This window comes from Pogoniulus pusillus, chromosome 16, assembly GCF_015220805.1.
Source record: "Pogoniulus pusillus isolate bPogPus1 chromosome 16, bPogPus1.pri, whole genome shotgun sequence".
Lineage (NCBI taxonomy): Eukaryota > Metazoa > Chordata > Aves > Piciformes > Lybiidae > Pogoniulus > Pogoniulus pusillus.
In genome coordinates, this window is record NC_087279.1 from 9,141,073 (window position 1) to 9,159,427 (window position 18,355).

The following is an 18,355-nucleotide window of genomic DNA, read 5'->3' on the forward strand; positions in this document are numbered from 1 at the left end:
GCTGGGAACAGCAAGACAGAGATGTGGAGCAAGGACACCTGACCCCATTTGTGCCTGCAGGGCTCACATGGCACACTGCCAGATTGCAGAGGGGATGCCCTGCACTGCTGGTATCTGGAGGCACCCCCACAATCACCTCCTCAGCTCTAGTTTCAGTTCTGCCTTTGTCCCCAACACCAGTACCCCCAGGAAGTGGGAAGGGGAACTGCAGGGGGAGGGGAAGCACCAGAGGGCAGTTGGGGGGGGGGGGGGGGGGGAGTGGGTAGGGGACAGCGTGGGAGGGAGGCTGCCTCTGGTCACCCCATCATCCCTCCAGCACTGGCGACAATATGAGCACAGCAGGGGGATAACCTCACCATTCCTGTTCCCATGCCCAGGAGCCACTTGGGAGGGGGGACAGGGTTCCCCAACAACGATACTGAGAAAGGCAAAGGAGTATCAGACTGCAGCCCAGCCCCAGGCCCTGAAGGTGTTCACAGGGGAGCTGGAGCTCCTCAGCACTGTGAGGTGCAGGGAAGCAGAGGGGCAGCTGCCTGCCCCATTTCGTGGATGGAGATCCATGACAATGGAGAGGCTTCTCATCAACCATAATCCCCTGGAATGGCCCTTTGGGTGAGGGGACCATGGTCTCATGGTCCCATCCCCATCCCAGCCTGGGGATCCTGCACAGCCAAGTGCCACTGCTCCTCTACTCACCACCCATCAGCATGACTTGGCTGCAGGATGGCCAGGAGGTGACAAAGGGCTGTGGAGCCAGCACATAGCCCTGAGACATGGGGAGCCCAGGCAGGTGTCTAGGCTGTGGGAACAGGATTCCCCTCCCCTGCTAGAAGGACAACCATGCTGAGGAGAACCTGCCTGTGCTTAAGTAGCAGCACAGAGCAAGTGGAGATGTCTGCAGGGTCAGACATGCAGGACATGAGTGTTAACTGGGGACACTCCTGTGAGGGACAGTGCATGCAGCCCATGCCCAGGTGGCATCTCCACCTGTAAAGGGGGTAGAAAAGAGAGGTCAGGTCACCCTCACAGCCCTGACTGTCATGGTGTTGCTGCAGCTACGGGGGACCCCTCCTGCAGACAGTGGCATGGCCTCGCTGCCACCAAACTCTGCCAGCACTCACATCCACACTTATGATGACCCAGACCAGCACACCCCAAGTAGGAACCTCAGGCACCTCCCCAAAACCTCAGTGCCAGTCTCATTGGCTGCCAGGGCCACTAGTACCAGTGGAGCTGCCCAGGCAGAGCCACTCTGAGCAGAAGCTTCTGGCCACATCTCTCACTGGCACACCCGGGGCCTTGCTGCTGACACCATGCAGCCCACTCATCCCTTCCTCCTGCTTCTCCTCTACCTCCTGCCCCTCTCTGGAACATGGGCAGACCTGGATGGTAAGTGGGAGTCCTGGGTCATCCAAACCTACTCCCATGCCCCTGTGGGACCCCAAGGCTAAGGGGTTTTCTGCTCCTCAACCCCTTTGGGCATTGCCTCCTCACCCTTCCTTGTTCCCTGCCTCTACCCCTCAGTCCCAGCACAGATGCATCCACTCCAGAGATATGCAGGGGGTGGGAGCTGGGACTGCCAAGGATGCAGGGCAATTCTGGGGGCCCAAAGCTTCCCGAAACCTTGCTCTCAGCACTTGCACTTTCCCCAGCCCTCTCTTCCCACTCCCATCTCCTGTACTTGACTCCAGTCTCATCTAGGGACCTTCACTGTGCGGCTGCTCCGGACATCCACCTTTCAAAACAGCTCCTTCGTGGACATGGTGTGGCTGGGCCTGCTGGAAGACATAGAGCTTGGTTCTGTTGATAAGCACACATGGAGCATACACTTCTATCAGCCCTGGGTGTACCAAGCCCTGCCCCACAGTGACTGGGACATTATTCATGATATGATCAAGGTCTATTTGCCGGAGTCCAACCGCATGTTCCATGAAGGTGCCATGGAGAATGAGTTGCCCTGTGAGTTCCTAATCTTCTCTGCATCCCCTCTGTGAACAGCTTCTAGGAAGTGAGGAGGAACCTGGCAGTGTTGGTGCTGCACAGGACATGCTGACCATGTCTGCAGGAAGAAATTCCCATCCCCTCATTCAACTTCACTCTTGTTTTAGCCCCTCCAGACCCCTTTGTGATCCAATGCATGGCAGGATGCAAGATCTACCCCAACAGGACCTCCCAGGCCTTTGTCTCTGTAGGCTACAATGGCCTGGACTTCCTCAGCTTTGACATGGACAATAACACCTGGATCCTCTGCCAAGACAACAGCCTGGCATGGTATATTGTGGCCACTCTCCAGAACTATACTGTCTTTAATAAGATGGTGGAAGTCCTTGCCAAGGATACCTGCGTTGATGACTTGGAGGTGTTAGTGAGCAATGGGAAGGCAGCACTGGAGAGACAAGGTGAGACCACCATAACCCTGCCATGGCCACCCCAAACCCTCACACACACTGAGGCTATATGGTGCCCTGCCTGACCAGGGCTCCCCCCACTCCTTGTCTGTCCCCCTTCAGAGCCACCCGTGGCCACAGTCTTTGCCCGCACGCCCAGCCCAGCCCAGCTGCTGCTGGTTTGCCGCGTCACCGGCTTCTACCCACGGCACATCAGCGTGGCCTGGCTGCAGGATGGCCAGGAGGTGCCACCAGGCCCAGCACTCAACACCAGCAGCATCCTGCCCAACGCCGACCTCACCTACCAGCTGCGCAGCATCCTGGCCGTGAGCCCCCGTGATGGGCACAGCTACGCCTGCCGTGTGCGCCATCGCAGCCTGGGCACCCACAGCCTCCTCATCCCCTGGGGTAGGTGCCACCCTTGGGCATGGGGATGGGGCTCCTGAGCTCCCCTGCTCCGTGGGGTGGAGGAAAGACAAGAAAGCTCAAGGCAGCCTCTGCTTGTGCTTTTAGGGAACTCAGAAGTGGTGCTGATCGCAGGGCTTGGGGCCGGGCTGCTGGCAGCTGTGGCAGTGGCTGCCATCACGGTCCTCTGGGTGCGGAGATGCAGGTGAGGTCCTTTCTGCCTCTTGCAGCAGCAATGGGATGGGAGGAGAGGTGACACGCCAGGAGACTGCAGCAACAGAACTCCTGATCCCTTCCCTGCCAGCTGCTGTCTGCAGCCCAACAAGGTCTCTTCCATTGGGCACCCACGAGCTGTCCCTCTCCATTTCATATAGCCCCAGCAGGCACAGGAACCAGACTGCAGGAATTCCATCCTGAGCAAAGAAACCTAGCCCAGAGAGGAGCCACCAGCCCTCGTTTCCTCCCCTCACAGGGACAAAACCTCATCCTTTGTCCACTTCAACAAAACCCCAGGCACTGCTGAGTGTAAGATGAATTTGTCTTGGAAACTCAGCGAGGAAACCTGGGGAGCTCCTGAGCTGCTTCAGTTTGCCATGCAGACAAGGTCCAGGCCTGAGACCTCCTCATTCTTGCACAGGATCTCCTCTTACCGTATGGCACTGCCCCATGCACCCAGATGCTCTGTAGGGCACCCCCATGCCCAGAGGCAATTTCTCCCGCTCCTGACTCAATCAGACACCTGTCAGCAGGGGGTAAGCTCTGTCCTTCAGCTGTCCCTTGTAGGCATCGTCTTCTAACAGCTGCCTTCACCTACCACATTGCAGAATTATTGGTGCTGAGGCTCAACTGTTGCACAGTGACAATGGTTTGAAATTGGAGCAGAGTACACTTGGACTGGACATCAGGAAGAAGTTCATACCTGTGAGGGTGGGGAGACACTGGAACGTGTTGCCCAGAGAAGTTGTGGAGGCTCAAAGCCTTGAAGTGTTTAAGAGCAGGCTGGATGAGGCTTTGAGCAACCTATTGCATTCTGCAGATTATTTCCCATCATTTGTCTTCCATGTAGGAGGAGAATAAATAATGATTGGTAGTCCTAGAACAATAAAAAAATACTTTAGGGCACTGGGGCAAGTGGTATGAGATTCTTGGGCACAAATCATCTTTGCTTCTGTTATTCCAACTAACGGTGGAGAGATTGGATTAAGCAGCTGAATACAGTCTTTTAAGACATGGCTCCATGGATGAGGCCACCACCATAGATTTGGGTTCTGTGATAATGGTATGACCTATACAGCACCAGGTTGTTGACAGCAAACAGGAGACACCTCTCTCGAAGGGGGAAGAGGGTCTTTGCAGAGGAGATTGCAGGGCTAATTGACTGACAGGCTGCAGAGGGGATGCCCTGGCCCTGCTTGTATTTGGAGGTTATGGAGGTGCACCCCCACAATCACTACCTTGCCTTGGTTTCACTTCCGCCTGTCGCCCCAACAGCAGCACCCATAGGAAATGGGAAGAAGAAATGTAAGGGGTGGGGAAGCACCAGGGGGCAGTCAGGGAGGGGCAGTGGGTATAGGGCGCTGTGAAGATGAGGTCAAAGTGGTGACAAAAGAGGATGGCTCCTACCATTCCTGTTCCCATGCCCAGCAGCTACTTGGGGAGGGGGATGTGGTTCCCTACCAAAGATGGTGTGAAGAAAAAGTGAGTAGCACACTGCAGCCCAGCCTCAGGCCCTCTCCTGGTGGCACTTATGGAGTAGTTGGAGCTCCCAAGGAATGTTTCTGCAGTCATAGGACGGGTTGGAATCGTTTGTCACCTCCTCATCCCCAGGATTAGGCAGGCAGTGCAGGAGGAAGCTGAGCTGGAGGTGCCAGGAGAATCCAAACCATCCCTTCTCCCTGTGCAGGGGCTGAGGGGACAGCATCCATCTCCCTAGTCAGGGCTGAAACTCAAAAGCCATTGCCGCCTCCAGCAGAACTGCTGCACCCCACAAGAACAGGGATAGTGAGGAGGTACCATCAGTGGGGAGGGGGAGTCAGGGGGATCCAGCCCAGGTCCTTGAGCACCCATCTTCTCCTAGTGCCATTTCCTGAGCTCCCTTCCTCTGCCCTCTCCATCTGTCCAGGCTCTCCCCAGCCCCACTTTGTAGCAGCACTTCATGCTCAAGATGTTATTTTGGCTTTTCTCCCTCCCACATACCCCCAGCCCCCAGCCTGGGACCTCCAGGCCCCTCCCCAACACTGATGCCATTGGCGGAGAGCGAGTACCGTGAGTACTGGGCTGGGTCGAAGTGTGGAACCAGATGGGTTCTTCCTCTTCCTACTGCCGCTGCTGCTGCTTCAGCCTTGCTGCATGCACCATGCAGCCATCTCATCTCCTCCTCTTCCTCTTCCTCCCTCTCCTCCTTCCAGGGATATGGGCAGACCCAGAGGGTAAGTGGGAGCCCTGGCTCACCCCAACTGCTCTCAACTCCTGTCAGAGGACCCCATCTGGTCTGGCCTGGATGATTCTCAGCATCCAGAGATGATCCTCAGCATCAAAGGGCCACTGCACATCATGCATCAGCAGCAGTGCCCTGTCCTTGCCCACCCTCTCTGTCCCTGCCTTCAGCCTGGGGCTTCGTGACCCTCTGCTTCCAATGCAGGGGCTCAGGCACCCAAGTAGAAGTGACACCAGGGTTCTTCAGACAGGTCTGGGCTGTTGGGGCACCTTTTCCTGAAGGGAGCCGATGGTGCTGGGCGGTTTTAACCCGTGTGGTGCTCTGGGCCCTCTCCAGCAGCCCTTTGTGCTTGCCGGGGACCTGCACCTGTGAGATGGTGTTTGGAGCTCTGCTGCCACAGAGTGATTCACCACATCTCCATGAGACCTCATGTTTCTGGGGCTGGGGGAGGGCATCAGTGGTCATGGGAACATGAGGCTGATCTCTGGGCTGGGCTACTCTCCTGTCCCTGTCAGGGTTTGGTCTCCTTAAGCTTCTGATGTCCAGGAGCCCCCAAATCTGGATGAAGTGCCCTTTTCTCTCCTTTATCTTCCATGTTCTCTCTGCCGTGTGCAGGCCTCTAGCAGACACAGGTCCTAGCATGAGTGCTACATCTAGGGGAAGCATCACCCCAGACAGGCACTAAGGTGTAAGGTGCTCCCCGCCCTCCCACCCCCCCACCCCCCACCAGACAGAAACATTTGGTTAAAAATGAAATAGAGAAGGAAAACCAGCAGCAGAGACAGAGGAAGTTCAGAAAGGAAAGCAACCCTGAGTGGGCTGAGGAGCATGGGGTCATAAAATACTCTCAGTTGGAAGGGACATTGAAAAGTCATCTAGCCCAACCCTTTTGCAGTGAGCAGGAACATCTTCAAGTAGAGCAGGCTGCTCAGAGCCCTGTCCAATCCGACCTGGAATATTCCCAAGAATGGGGCATCTACCATCTCCTTGGGCAACCTGGGCCATTGTCCCATCACCCTCATCACAAAAAATTTCTTCCTTCCACCAAGCAGAGTGCCCTGTTTCCCCTCCAGTCACTCCTGCCATCATCTCCCCTTGTCTGTAGCCCTTTCCTATCTCCATCCTCATCCTTCTTCCCAGCAGAGCCAAAGGTTTTGCAGCTGCTCCATACCAGCCTCTTCACCAACATCAGCTCTACTGAGGTGTTTGGGATAGGTTTCCTGAGGGACATACCCATCTATACAATGAATCGTGTCAGCTGGACGATCAACTTCCACCGGCCCTGGGCGCAGCAGGCCACGATGGAAGGAGACGCGGAGAAGGTTGCTGCCCACTACAAAATGGCTCTGCGCAACATGATCCGATACACGCATGAAGAAGCCCCGCACATATCAATGGACTGTGAGTACAGGGTGACCCCAGCCAGAGATCCAGGCCCTTTCCCTGGGTTACAGCTGTGCCCTGCTCCCCACTAGGGTGATGGTTTTGGGTTCTTCCAGGGTGCAACAGCTCCTGAATGGGTAATGGGCAAAGCTGTGGCAGCCAGGGCAGGGAGGGGCAGGAAGGGCAGCCACCTCAGGGCTTCTGCCATTTCGCACAGGGTTGCCCCTCTGCACACTGGGGAGTTGCCACCAATTTGCTGTGGCTGCAGGACCTGCACAGCACAGATTAGGCAAGGAGAGAGCTGGGAGCATGTACTTCAGGGGACAACATTTTGTCTGAGCAACCACTCTGTGCTAATTGGCTCCATATCCTCTCAGGCCTTCCAAGGAGTACCCTGGGGCTTCCCAAAGCACCGCTTCATGTCCTGCTGCCCATTGTGCTCCAATGCCCACTATAATCCACTGCCCATTGTACCCCACTGCCCATTGCAACCGTGTATGTGCCTCCAGTCACATTCTGCCTCATGCCACCCACGTTCCACAAACTCATGAGAGCTCTCCACTGGGTCTACACTTGGCAGACCCATTTGTGATCCAGACACATGCAGGCTGTGCGCTGTACCCCAATGGGACAAGCTGGAGCTTTGTGGATATTGGGGCAGACGGCAGAGACTTTGTAGCTTTCAAGGTGGAAAGACTGCTCTGGGTGGCCCAGCAAAGATCTCCACAAGCAGAGTATGTCAGCAGGTCTCTCAACAAAGACAAGTCCACCAGGGTGTTCCTTGAACATCTCCTCACCATTTTCTGCCAGAGCCATGTCCTCACGCTGTACAAGTATGGGAAAGCTGATCTGGAGAGACAAGGTGAGACCCCCCTGACCAGCAACATGGCTAGCCTAAAGCCTTTCCACAGTGGGGACAAATGGTGCCCCACCAGGGCTCCCTCATGCCCCTTTGCTCTCCTCCTCCAGAGCCACCCGTGGCCACAGTCTTTGCCCGCACGCCCAGCCCAGCCCAGCTGCTGCTGGTTTGCCGCGTCACTGGCTTCTACCCACGGCCCATCAGCGTGGCCTGGCTGCGGGATGGCCAGGAGGTGCCACCGGGCCCAGCACTCAACACCAGCAGCATCCTGCCCAACGCTGACCTCACCTACCAGCTGCGCAGCATCCTGGCCGTCACCCCCCGTGATGGGCACAGCTACGCCTGCCGCGTGCGCCATCGCAGCCTGGGCACCCACAGCCTCCTCATCCTCTGGGGTAGGTGCCACCCATGGGCATGGGGATGGGGTGCAGGCTGCAGGTAGTAGCCACTGGCCCTGTGAGGGGTAGCTCCTGCCTGTTGTTGCCACACTCACAGTGGCACTCTCTTGGCTGTCTTCTTCTCTCCCTGTGACAGAGAACCACAGTGCAGCTCCAACCATGGGCATCACCATCGCCATCACCCTGCTGCTCATTGCAGCCATAGCCTTTGCCAGGGGCATTTGGTGGTGGAAGCATAGGTGAGGTCTCCTTCCCTTCATCTGCTCTCAGGTTGATGAGTAGCTGGGTCAGGCCAGGGGTTGCAGCAGCAGCAGCAGCTCTGCATGGGTGAAATTCCTCGCCCTGAGCACAGTTCACAGTGACCTCTCCTTGCAGGAAAGGTGACGGGACCAGAAGGGATACCCAAGAATTCATCATTTGAGGCCTGGCTGCCCACAATGCTCATTGCCAGCTCATCCTGCTCATCTGATATCCTATCCCTAACCCATCAGCCCTGCCAAGGGGTTCCTGTGGAATACTACCACATTAAACATCTACAAATACTACCACATTAAACTTCCTCAGTCTCACATGGCTCCTGTGGCTTTCACCCTCCTTTTCCCTCATGAGATCCCTGCAGCAAATCCCACAGCATGCTTCAGAGATCCTGTACTGCAGCCAGGAAGGCTATCTCTTTTCCTGGAGACTGGCCCATCTTCCCTAAAGTATCAGGAGAAGCATTTTCTCCACCAACATCTTCCATATCTTGGCATCTTGATGGCCACTTTCTACCCCTGGCAGAATGGCAGTGAAAAATTTGGGCCAGACCACTGTGGAGCAGCTGAGTAGGATAGGGGATGGAGAAGGCCACAAGCTAGGGGGAAATGAAGGCTTCTGAGCTGTTTTAACTAGGGAAGAAGGGGAAGGGAGGACCAAAGTGACATCTCAAATACCCTGACACCTGCCCCTGCAAAAGCTGGAGGGATGTGGGACATTCACTCTCCCAATATGCCTGAGAGAGATTGAAGAGCCACACTGAGGCTCTGGGGGACTTTTTGAGTGACACGTCCCCAGGAAGGATGGTGTTGTGGGTTGATCATGGCTGCCTGCCAGATGCCCACTAATCTGCTTTATCATTCCCCCTCTTCAGCTGGATAAGGGGGAGGAAATACAACAATAGGCACATTGGTTGAGATAAGGACAGGGAGATCATTCAGCCATTACTGTCATGGGCAAAGAAGATTCAGCTTGGGGAAATCAGTTTATTTTATTGCCAGCCAAAATCATAGTAGTATAATGAGAAACAAGAGCAAACCTAAAGCATCTTCCTCTCAACCTCTCCTTCCTTCCTGTGCTCAACTTCACTCTTGACTTTTCTACCGCACCCTCCTCCCAAGGGGCACAGCAGGGTGAAGGTTGATGCCAGTTTATGATGCATTGTCTCTGTCACTCCTGTCAGACTCTGATCTGAAGGAGGTAAAGCCCTAAACACTCTGTGAGGCAGGTTGTGGTTAAAGATCTGTTCTCCAGACCCTTCTCTGGACTCACTCAGCCCCTCAGTGTCCTTCTTGGAGTGAGGGGCCCAAAACTGAACCGAGTACTGGAGGAGCGGCCTCACCAGTGCCGGGCACAGGGCATGTTTCAGTGTCACTAGTGCCTGGCACAGGGCACAGCGCACGGCTCGGTCCCACCAGTGCCGGGCACAGGGCATGATTCAGTGTCACTGGTGCCTGGCACGGGGCACAACGCACGGCTCGGTCCCACCGGTGCGGGGCACAAGACGCGGGGAAAGGATGCGATGGCTGGCGCTGGGCGGCAGGGGGCGCTGCGGCCACTTCCGCCTTGCCGTCCGTGCCGGGGGCGGGAAGCAGGCAGGGGGCGGGAAGCAGGCAGGGGGCGGGAAGCAGGCAGGGGGCGGGAAGCAGGCAGGGGGCGGGAAGCAGGCAGGGGGCGGGAAGCAGGCAGGGGGCGGGAAGCAGGCAGGGGGCGGGAAGCAGGCAGGGGGCGGGCCGGGCCGGAGCGGGCGGTGCCCGGTGGGCGCCATGGCGTTGCCGGTGCTGTCGAGCTCGGCGGTGAAGTTTCGGCGGGTTTTGGCGCAGTTCCCTCAGGAGCTGAGCCTGGCCTTCGCCTATGGCTCCGGAGTGTTCCGGCAGGCGGGGGCCCCTGCTGGGCACGGCGAGGTGAGCGCTGCCGCCTCCCCCGGCCCTGGCCCTTCCCCGTCCCTTCTCCCCAGCCGCGGCGGTGCGTGGCGGGGCCGCGGGCCCTGTGTGCGTGGTGAAGCGCCGTGCAGGCGGAGCGGTGCCGTTCCTGGAGCAGCCTGAGGTGCCGCGGTTGTGGCTTGGGCACGAAAAGGGAGGAAACCTCCCCAAATAGCTGCGCTGCCTGCGCCCTGCGGAGATGCCTGACAGCAGCGTGTGCTGCGGGCAGCCTTCAGCCAGGTGCCTGCGGGCTGTGGGTCCGGGCTTGCGGCACGGCAGTGGCGTTCTGGGCCCTTCCTCGTCCTTCGGAGGTGGAGCTGCTTGGAAATGCTGGTTTTATAGTTCGTATGTGTATTTGTTCGATCTATTATGAATTATTGCTAGGCAGAAGTGGTCATTGTTGCTGGCCTGTTAAGCGCTCCTCACCAATGCAACTTGAACGGTGGCTCCTTTTGCTTTCTGAAAAGGGAAAAATGGGATAATGCGAATTTCAGAGCCCTGACATGGGACTGTTGGAATGTGGGAAAATGGTAGCCGATAGGGAGAAGATAGACTGGGGATACTGGGCTACCATCAACAGTTTGAAACTGAAGAAGGACAAATGGCCGGCATCTCTACCTGGGATGGAGTAATGCCGGACACTGCATAAATAAATATCTTTTGTAGTGGCGTTAACTGGTTAGCTGAGGTGTGAGTAAGCCCCAGAGAGCTAGGCCTAATGGATCTGAAGCAGTGTGAGTCCAGCTGCTGGTTTGTTGTAGGTCTGAGTTGTGAACTGTCAGCTTGTTTGTGCAGGGAATGCCTCCGCTGGTTTCTTTAGAAGAGAGCATTGTACTTCACCAGGCTTTGGAGCTTCAGTGGCTTTGTTGGCAAAAGCAAAGGATAGACTGGGAGTGCAGTTTCTTGGTGCTGGCTCTCATTTGGCTTTATGTTGCTTTATTTGCCGATTCATGGCCTCTCTTGAGCAGAAGTGGTGTTCAGCAGTAGTTTAAAAGCTGTTTCATTGAGCTGTGAACCAGCAGCATGGAGGTCTCATCTCCTGTGCCTCCGTTTGGGAAAGTTGGAGGTTAGTCCTTTAACCAGGAGGACAGGAAAATTTTGAACCATCCCTGATAGTCTGGGTAGAAAACACACAACTTCAGAGCCTTTAAACTGTATCTGACAGGAATGCTCATGGGTTTTGGTTTTTTATACGTGTGAAAAATCATCAACTAGACTGGAAGAGACCTCCAAGATCGTCCAGTCCAACCTGTCACCCAGCCTTATCCAATCAACTAGACCATGGCACCAAGTGCCTCATAGTTTGATCCTATGTATATCTTAAGTTAATAAAGTTAACATTAGCATACAACTCCCAATACTTTTCTCCTTATCCACAGAACAACATGCTGGACTTTGTGTTTGCTGTTGATGACTCTGTGACCTGGCATATGATGAACTTGTTAAAGAACAGGAGTCATTATTCCTTCTTAAAAGTTTTTGGGCCAAAACAGATCAGTAGTGTACAGAGCTATGGAGCAGGAATCTACTACAATACTCTAGTGCCATGTAATGGCAGGGTAAGTACAATCAGTTTCAGTAAATTAACTCAAGTGTTTGTGTGTGAGGTACTGAAATTATTGGCTGAAAGCAGATCTCTGTGCAGGAAGCAAATCTCATTGGTTGTAACTGATCCTTAACTCTTGGTATTGTCAATATTTATCTCTCAAAACTATTTCCCAAACAGTATATTAATTTAAAAGCAAACACAGCAGCTGCTCTTCCACTCAGAAATGTGAGCAGTATTTGGAAGTTACAACTAAAACACCTCAGAAATTTGGTTTATATTCCTTTGTATTCCTTTCTGCCAGTTTCAGTGTTTGTAAGGGGGAAACGGGTTCCAAATTTCAGCAGTTGACTAGTAATGGCAGTGTGGATTCTGACTGAGATAGAATGCAAGTATTTAATACAGTGAGTTGGACTTGACATCTCTGATGTTTAATAGCTGTCATCCTGATGTGTGGAGCTTGGGTAGAGTTACTAATTCTCTGTAACTTGTGCAACACATCCTACTCTTGCATCTGTGTGAAGGCTATGCTTGGTGAGGGGGAGTGGAGATGGGGGTCAGGGAAGGAGAATGCTGTGTCTGTCTCCCTTGGTGCTGACTTTGGGTAACCTTTGCCATGCGATAACAAATTGTTACCTCATAACAGTAACAGTGTCTTTCCTGTAATGAGGGGCCTAAAACTGAACCCAATATTCAAAGTATAGCCTCACCAGTGCCGAGTACCGGGGCATGATCACTTCCCTACTCCTTCTGGTCAAACTGTTGCAGATCCAGGCCAGGATGCTGTTGGCCACCTTAACCACTTGAGCATACTACTGGCTCATGTTCAGTTGGCTATCAGCCAGCATCCCACGTCCTTTTCTGCCGGGGAACTGGTCCGGTCCATGCCATTTCAGTATCATAGAATCACTAAAGCTGGAAAAGACCTCCTAGATCTTTGAGTCCCAGACATTATCCTATCAAGAAGGATACTGTAAGTCTTGAAACATTTGGCTGGTATAAAATTGATCATAACCATCCCAAAATCTTTTCATAAGCAGCTGTATTTTACTGTTTACATCTCTTCAGCTTCAATATCTTGTCTAGGTGAGATGTCTTTGGGATTTAAATTCTTTTAGTGATTGAATCTGGAGTGAGTTTATTGTAACTTAGATTCTTAAAGAGTTTTGTGCCTTCCACCTCTTTCTTTTTTCCCTCAGAAGTCTGCATGTAAATAGGAACTTTTTTGCTTCCTGTGTTCATTGAAATGTTTTAATGTTATGCATCCCTTTTTTCTATTGGAGGTGCATGTTCCTTAGAATTAATGGCAGTTACACTAAGGAAGTACTGAGTTTCATGTGGTGAAAGTGGTGCAGACTTTTCAAAAGCCTTTATTTTGCTTTTTCTTTTTGCCAGATGATCAAATATGGTGTAATTAGCACTGATACCCTGATTGATGATTTGCTTCACTGGAAAACCCTCTATGTGGCTGGACGGCTACAAAAACCGGTAACCATTGGTCTGTTCGGTTATTTGCCTTGACGAGCTGGAAAATGATCAGTTGTAGTCTTTAATTGTTGAGGGTCTATGTGTCAGTACTGGACAAATTACCTGCTCTGATTTGGTGGTCTGGCTGTAGAGGGATGATGTCAGAAAGGAAGTGAAATGTGGTCCTTAAGGATGTTCTGTGTTATGTGAGGGAAACATAAAAGTAAGTGTATTCATCACGTATTTTTGCCTGCAGTAAATCGTGAGTAGCTTGGCTGTGTTACCTCAAAGGCCTTTTAATGTTCAATGTAATATTTACCTTTAAGAACAAATGATAGCAGTCACCACCGGTGTTTAGCACAGATAAGTGTTTAAAGATGAAAGCCACTTTGCTGTTCTTTCAGCAGACGGCAGCACTGCCACGTTAAAATTTCTCAAGAGAGGAGGTGGGGGAGGGAGAGGGAGAGGAGAACTCTGTTCATGGCTTGGAACAGAAGCCAATTAAGCTTTTAACTAAAAAATTGAAAGTTTGACTAACTTATCTCAGCTCCACTGGCTTTTCTGTCTCCAGAGACCTATTACAGCGTGACACGGGTTAGAACAGATGCTGTCGTTACAAAGCATGAAACTTAATACATTGAGAAAAAACAAAACAGGAGGAGCAATTCTGGATTTCACATTAATGAGGACTAGTGAATATTTATTTTCACTGCAACCATATTTGCTGCTCTTTTGCTTAGTTTTTGTCTTTCATCTTCTTAGTACATACAACTTGTGCTTGGTATCTTTTGATTACATTCAATGAGAGTACAGGTTTGCACAAGAAGGCAGAGTTTTGTTGTTTGGTTGCTAAGAGGACAGCAAAGATAGCCTTGTACCTATTTATTTAATAGCTAAAAGAACAAATCAGTCCAAATTGTTTTCATGAAACTCATAGGAACTTTTGTGAGTAAAGACTGCAGGACTTAAACTAGAACTTGACTAGTTTGAGGAGATACTTGGAGGATGCTCAAACAATCTTTTCCGATAGAAACTATCCAGAATCACTGAACTGGGATTTTGAATAAAAAATTACCACCTAATCTGTTTAGCTCTGTTGTATGGGTTTAAAATATCTCTGCTGGTTCTGATTTTACAACTAATATGGTCTCTTGATTTATGTGATGTGAGTGGTAGTGACAGAAAGATTTTTTTACCTTCTTAAAAGCATGCAGTAAGCCTCTTTTGAGGGGAAACAGGGATAGCTCTGAGTTCTTACACACTGTAATCTCTTACATACCCTTTGCCGTTTGTGCTGGTTCTGGGCATGAATGTTTTTTAGCAGTTTGTTTGGAACATCTCTGCTCACTCTGCTGTAGAGGAGGAGGCCGCCAGTGCTTTCCTGGTGTTCCATTACAAAGCTGTCACTATGAGTGAGAGCTCTGCAAGTTGTTAGAACACCTGAGCTAAAACATTTGCTTCAAGCTAAAACATCAGCTTGAAAATCTCGGATTAATTTTCACTGGAAGTTTTGTTTCTGTTATAAACTGGTTGCCTTGAGTTTGAAATTGCCACTTAGAAATGCCAGCTTTTCTTTCCAGGCTTCTTTGTCTTAAAAGTGTACTGTTTTTTATCCTACATGAAGTTTGTAAAGGCGATGAACTAAATACCTCTTTAACTCTGTTGTAAAACTGAGTAAATGTAGTTGCAACAGCTTTTTGGTTTTTTTCTTCCTAAAAGGTGAAATAAATAGAGCACAAACAAGACATAATTTGCTTTCAGAGGAGGAAGATTTTTTAAAAGCATCTGCTGTAAGATGCTGTGTTTACTGTTGTCCTGGAGAAACTGAGGAGAAGGAAGTGTTTAGTTAATTGAAGTGAGGTGAGAGGATGAAGAGTACCAATTGTGTGTGGAATTATCTTGTACTTTTCAGAGAGGTCTTGGGACATTTAAGTTTTGCACATTGTAAAAATGCCTATGAAGCAGTGGCAGAGCACCCCCTTGTTTCCAGAATTGTTCCCTTTTCCAAATCTGTAAAAGGATTTTTTGAAAGAAAATGAAAAAAAAATACTCCTGCTGTGACATTCAGCAAAGTGTAGGTGTGGCTAAATGACAAACTGGAATAGTACTCCTGACACCTGCTGTTCTACAATGAGATTTCTTTGTGCATTTTGTTTGTAACTACCTTTTGTTTACACATGCCTGCAGTTTCTTCTGTATAAATTTCCTGCCAGTCAAGGTTGTACATTTTCCTGCTTTAAAACGTTGTGTTGGCTGAGGGCCATGCTTAGCTGTAGAACTGACTGTATCCCTCATTTAAAATACTTAGCATCATGGAATTGTTTTGGTTGGGAAAGACCTTTAAGATCATCCAGTCCAAACATTCTCTAACTATCAAGTGTCATACTAAACCATGTGTCTCAGCACCATATCTGCCTCTTTTAAACGCCTCCAGGGATGTAGGTTCCAGTTTTAGAGAACTTTTCAGTGAAGAAGTTTCTTCTAATGTCCAACCTAAGACTGCCCTGGTGCAACTTGAGGCCATTTCCTCTCATTCTGTCATCTGGTACTGGGGAGAAGAGACCAACCCCCACTTGGCTCCAGCCTACTCTCTACATCTTTACAGTCTCACCTCTACAATGCCCTAGTTGTAGAGAACAATGAGTTGTCATTTCAGCCTCCTTTTCTCCAGACTAAACAACCTTAGTTCCTTCAGCCCTTCTTCACCAGACCTGTTCTCCAGATCTTAAGAGCTGTTAACTTAATAATTTCCAAGTCTCTTCTGTTAGTTCACTGAATTCTCTGTATACTGTAAGACCAGAATAAATTGCTTTTGTTCCCCCTGATGTGATACAATACAGTGAATAGTTCTGATGTGTTCTCTGTGCTGTGAACAAGCCTTCCTGAACTTGGGTGGTCTTTCAGATTTACTTCCAGAATCAACATTCATCTATGGTGATAGCTGCTGCACTCTGTCTTCCTAGGAGATTTCTGGCTGTCTGAAACGATCAAAATTTGTTCCTCCATGGTGTTACTACTACAATGTTTCAGATGTTTGACTTTTGAAGCCCAGCATATAATTTTCTCTTGAAAAAATCCTGTTTGTGTTAGGGAGTATTTTCCTGCTGTGTTGAGTAATGTTTCTAGCTCCCTCTTCAGTAGCACTTTCCTGAAGGCATGCTTCCCCCGCCTGCTTTTTCAGGTGAAAATACTGACGCAGAATGAGAACAGCAAGCTGCAGGCAGCTCTGGTGAGCAACCTGAAGAGCGCTGTCACGGCTGCCTTCCTCATGTTGCCAGAGAGTTTCTCTGAAGAAGACCTCTACATGCAGATTGCAGCACTCTCCTACACGGGTTAGTAGTGGTGTCTACCGTCACTGAGGAGAAAAGCTGGAGCTGTTGACCTGCAGGAGGAAGTCTGATTATGTCCTTACTCATCTGCTGAAACAGCTCTAGGTTACTGCCGTGTTATGTGACAGCTTGGAGGGGTTTATTCATCAGAAATAGGTGTAGGGGCACAGGCAAAACTTCTGCCTACTGGGTTTGTGAACGGCTGAGTGTAAGTGATTGAATGTAGAATCATAGAATGCTTTGGGTTGGAAGGAACATTTGAATCTCATCAATTCCACCCCCCCTGCAGTCAGCAGGGACACCTGCAACCAGAACAGATTGCTCAGAGCTTCAAACAATCTCACCTGGCATGGTTTCAGGCATGTCACCTACCTCTGGGGAACCTGTGCCAGTCTTCCACCAACCTCACTGTAAAAACCTTCTATCTCTCCAGTCGAAATTTCTTTCTCAGTTTAAACCCATCACTCCCTGTCCTGTCACAGTAAGCCCTGCTGGTTTTTTCTTTTGCCATTTGTGTCCATTTTACTTAGTTTGAATGGTTCAAAATCTCAGGAAAAAAATATTACCACTAAGTGTAATGTCTAACAGTCTTGACCTGTACCTGGTTATCTCCTACTTTTTCAATGTTCTGTATTTAAGGGTCTTAGTTAAATACTCAGATTGTGATTCCTAAATGTACATTTAACAGTCACCTTCTGGTTGGTATTTGTTGACTCTTTTTTGGATAAGAGAGTTTCCTCTTTTAATTAAGAAATTGATACAGAGAACAAGTTAAAGAATTACTCTCTTTGATACAAAAGTCTCTTCAGTACAAAAGTTAATTGCTACAGTTTAATTCAGCACTGCTTTTGAAATGTTGATATCCTTAATGATAGCACCATGAATATGTTTGGTCAGTGTTGTACTTTCTCTGCTCATACAGGAGCACAGATTTGGCTCTGGAAGGAGCACAGATAGGCAGGTGGGCTGGTAAGCTGCAGTTTGGCTCTGCTGAGGAGTGTGACTGTTCTTCGTATAGCGCTTCTGGTCAGCTTGGCCAGCTTCTCCTGCTATTGTTCCTTCTGAGTTGTTCCAACAGTGACAGTACGGAGGGCACTGGCAGTGGGGTGGCTGAGGGCTGCCAGCCAGGTGTGCTTGCTGCAGGGCTGCAAACCTGCCCACCTGAAACCTGCCCAGGAATTTACACCGGATTCCTGGTGCGCACTAGTGACCAAGATACCCTTTTAACCTGTCCTTTGAAACCCTGCAGTTAATGAAAACGTGGGAGAACGTTACCATGGCGTGAGGTGTTGAAATTGGCTATGCAGTGTGAGCAGAGCTAAAGCAGCAAGACTTCCAGCTGGGAACCTTCAAGCAGAAGGCTGTAAATTACATATTTGTGGATCTTTTCTTTTGCTGCTGTTTTGTTAAGTCTTCAACTTTTTAGAGGGTTTGCCAGTAGACAGAATTGATTTTACAAGTTGACTCTAATCAGTCTCCTTAGAGACTGCAGAAGATTTTTTCATGCTCTAATGTGGAGAATGTTTATCCTGTTATTTTTTTTGGTGTGTTTCTTGCCAGTGAGAGTCAGTGCCATTTATTTGGGATATATTTGTTTGCAGCTTGGTGTGAATGGAAATAAACCAAGTCACACTAGCAAGCTGCCACCTTGCAGCAGTGTTTATCCCCTGAAGGTGGGAAGTGTGAAAGTAAACTGCTTAAGGATTTTGTCTGCTGTTATGTGCTGCACTGAGCCTCCAGCTCCTGGTTGGTCACCTGAAAGCTCCCAGGGTGATACCTGCTGAAGGTTGATGAATGCACCACTAAAGGCTGACTGTCCTGTTGCTTTAAAATATCTAAAACTTTTCAGTCACCTATGTAAAAGAGAGTGGAGAGGTCAGTAATGTAACAGTACTGGTACAAACTGCTTTTGGAAACAACTAACAAAGTATGTGGCTAAGAGGAAAAGGTGATACTGTGGTCTTACC

General features: G+C 50.3%; 3 protein-coding genes across 11 annotated transcripts in view; all 3 read left to right on the plus strand.

Moving 5' to 3' along the window:
* Positions 1 to 1,760: 1,760 nt before the first annotated feature.
* On the plus strand, positions 1,761 to 3,663 carry LOC135182584 (T-cell surface glycoprotein CD1b-3-like). Its single transcript, XM_064156844.1, has 5 exons — positions 1,761 to 1,959; positions 2,109 to 2,399; positions 2,511 to 2,795; positions 2,901 to 2,997; positions 3,576 to 3,663. The coding sequence occupies exons 1-5, from the start codon at positions 1,761 to 1,763 to the stop codon at positions 3,661 to 3,663; spliced, it is 960 nt and encodes a 319-aa protein (XP_064012914.1).
* A 1,474-nt stretch (positions 3,664 to 5,137) lies between these two features.
* Positions 5,138 to 8,426, plus strand: LOC135182351 (antigen-presenting glycoprotein CD1d-like). The gene is made up of 6 exons (XM_064156352.1): positions 5,138 to 5,221; positions 6,373 to 6,630; positions 7,193 to 7,474; positions 7,582 to 7,866; positions 8,006 to 8,108; positions 8,245 to 8,426. Exons 1-6 carry the CDS (start codon positions 5,149 to 5,151, stop codon positions 8,288 to 8,290), a joined length of 1,047 nt encoding a protein of 348 aa, XP_064012422.1. The 5' UTR covers positions 5,138 to 5,148; the 3' UTR covers positions 8,291 to 8,426.
* Positions 8,427 to 9,854: 1,428 nt separating this feature from the next.
* The window catches only part of TAMM41 (TAM41 mitochondrial translocator assembly and maintenance homolog), a 34,045-nt gene continuing 25,544 nt past the window's right edge, over positions 9,855 to 18,355 (plus strand). For 8 of the 9 annotated variants that reach the window (XR_010305181.1, XR_010305180.1, XM_064156354.1 and 5 more), the window contains exons 1-4: positions 9,855 to 10,028; positions 11,426 to 11,605; positions 12,988 to 13,080; positions 16,241 to 16,391. Coding sequence is in view for 7 of the 9 variants with exons in the window: in XM_064156354.1 (XP_064012424.1) it covers positions 9,891 to 10,028; positions 11,426 to 11,605; positions 12,988 to 13,080; positions 16,241 to 16,391 (562 nt within the window). In the remaining 2 variants the exon portion in view is untranslated. Of the gene's footprint in view, positions 10,029 to 11,425; positions 11,606 to 12,987; positions 13,091 to 16,240; positions 16,392 to 18,355 lie in introns of all 9 variants that reach the window. The other variant, XM_064156360.1, reaches the window with a different exon arrangement.

What these genes read in the sequence shown, in the direction of transcription:
- LOC135182351 (XM_064156352.1), top strand. Translation starts at nt 5,149, where the DNA reads ATGCAGCCATCTCATCTCCTCCTCTTCCTCTTCCTCCCTCTCCTCCTT. An exon ending in CCCGCACATATCAATGGACT is followed by an intron (nt 6,631 to 7,192) that starts GTGAGTACAGGG and finishes TACACTTGGCAG; the next exon opens with ACCCATTTGTGATCCAGACA. An exon ending in CAGCCTCCTCATCCTCTGGG is followed by an intron (nt 7,867 to 8,005) that starts GTAGGTGCCACC and finishes TCCCTGTGACAG; the next exon opens with AGAACCACAGTGCAGCTCCA.
- LOC135182584 (XM_064156844.1), top strand. Translation starts at nt 1,761, where the DNA reads ATGGTGTGGCTGGGCCTGCTGGAAGACATAGAGCTTGGTTCTGTTGAT. An exon ending in CATGGAGAATGAGTTGCCCT is followed by an intron (nt 1,960 to 2,108) that starts GTGAGTTCCTAA and finishes CTCTTGTTTTAG; the next exon opens with CCCCTCCAGACCCCTTTGTG. An exon ending in CAGCCTCCTCATCCCCTGGG is followed by an intron (nt 2,796 to 2,900) that starts GTAGGTGCCACC and finishes TTGTGCTTTTAG; the next exon opens with GGAACTCAGAAGTGGTGCTG.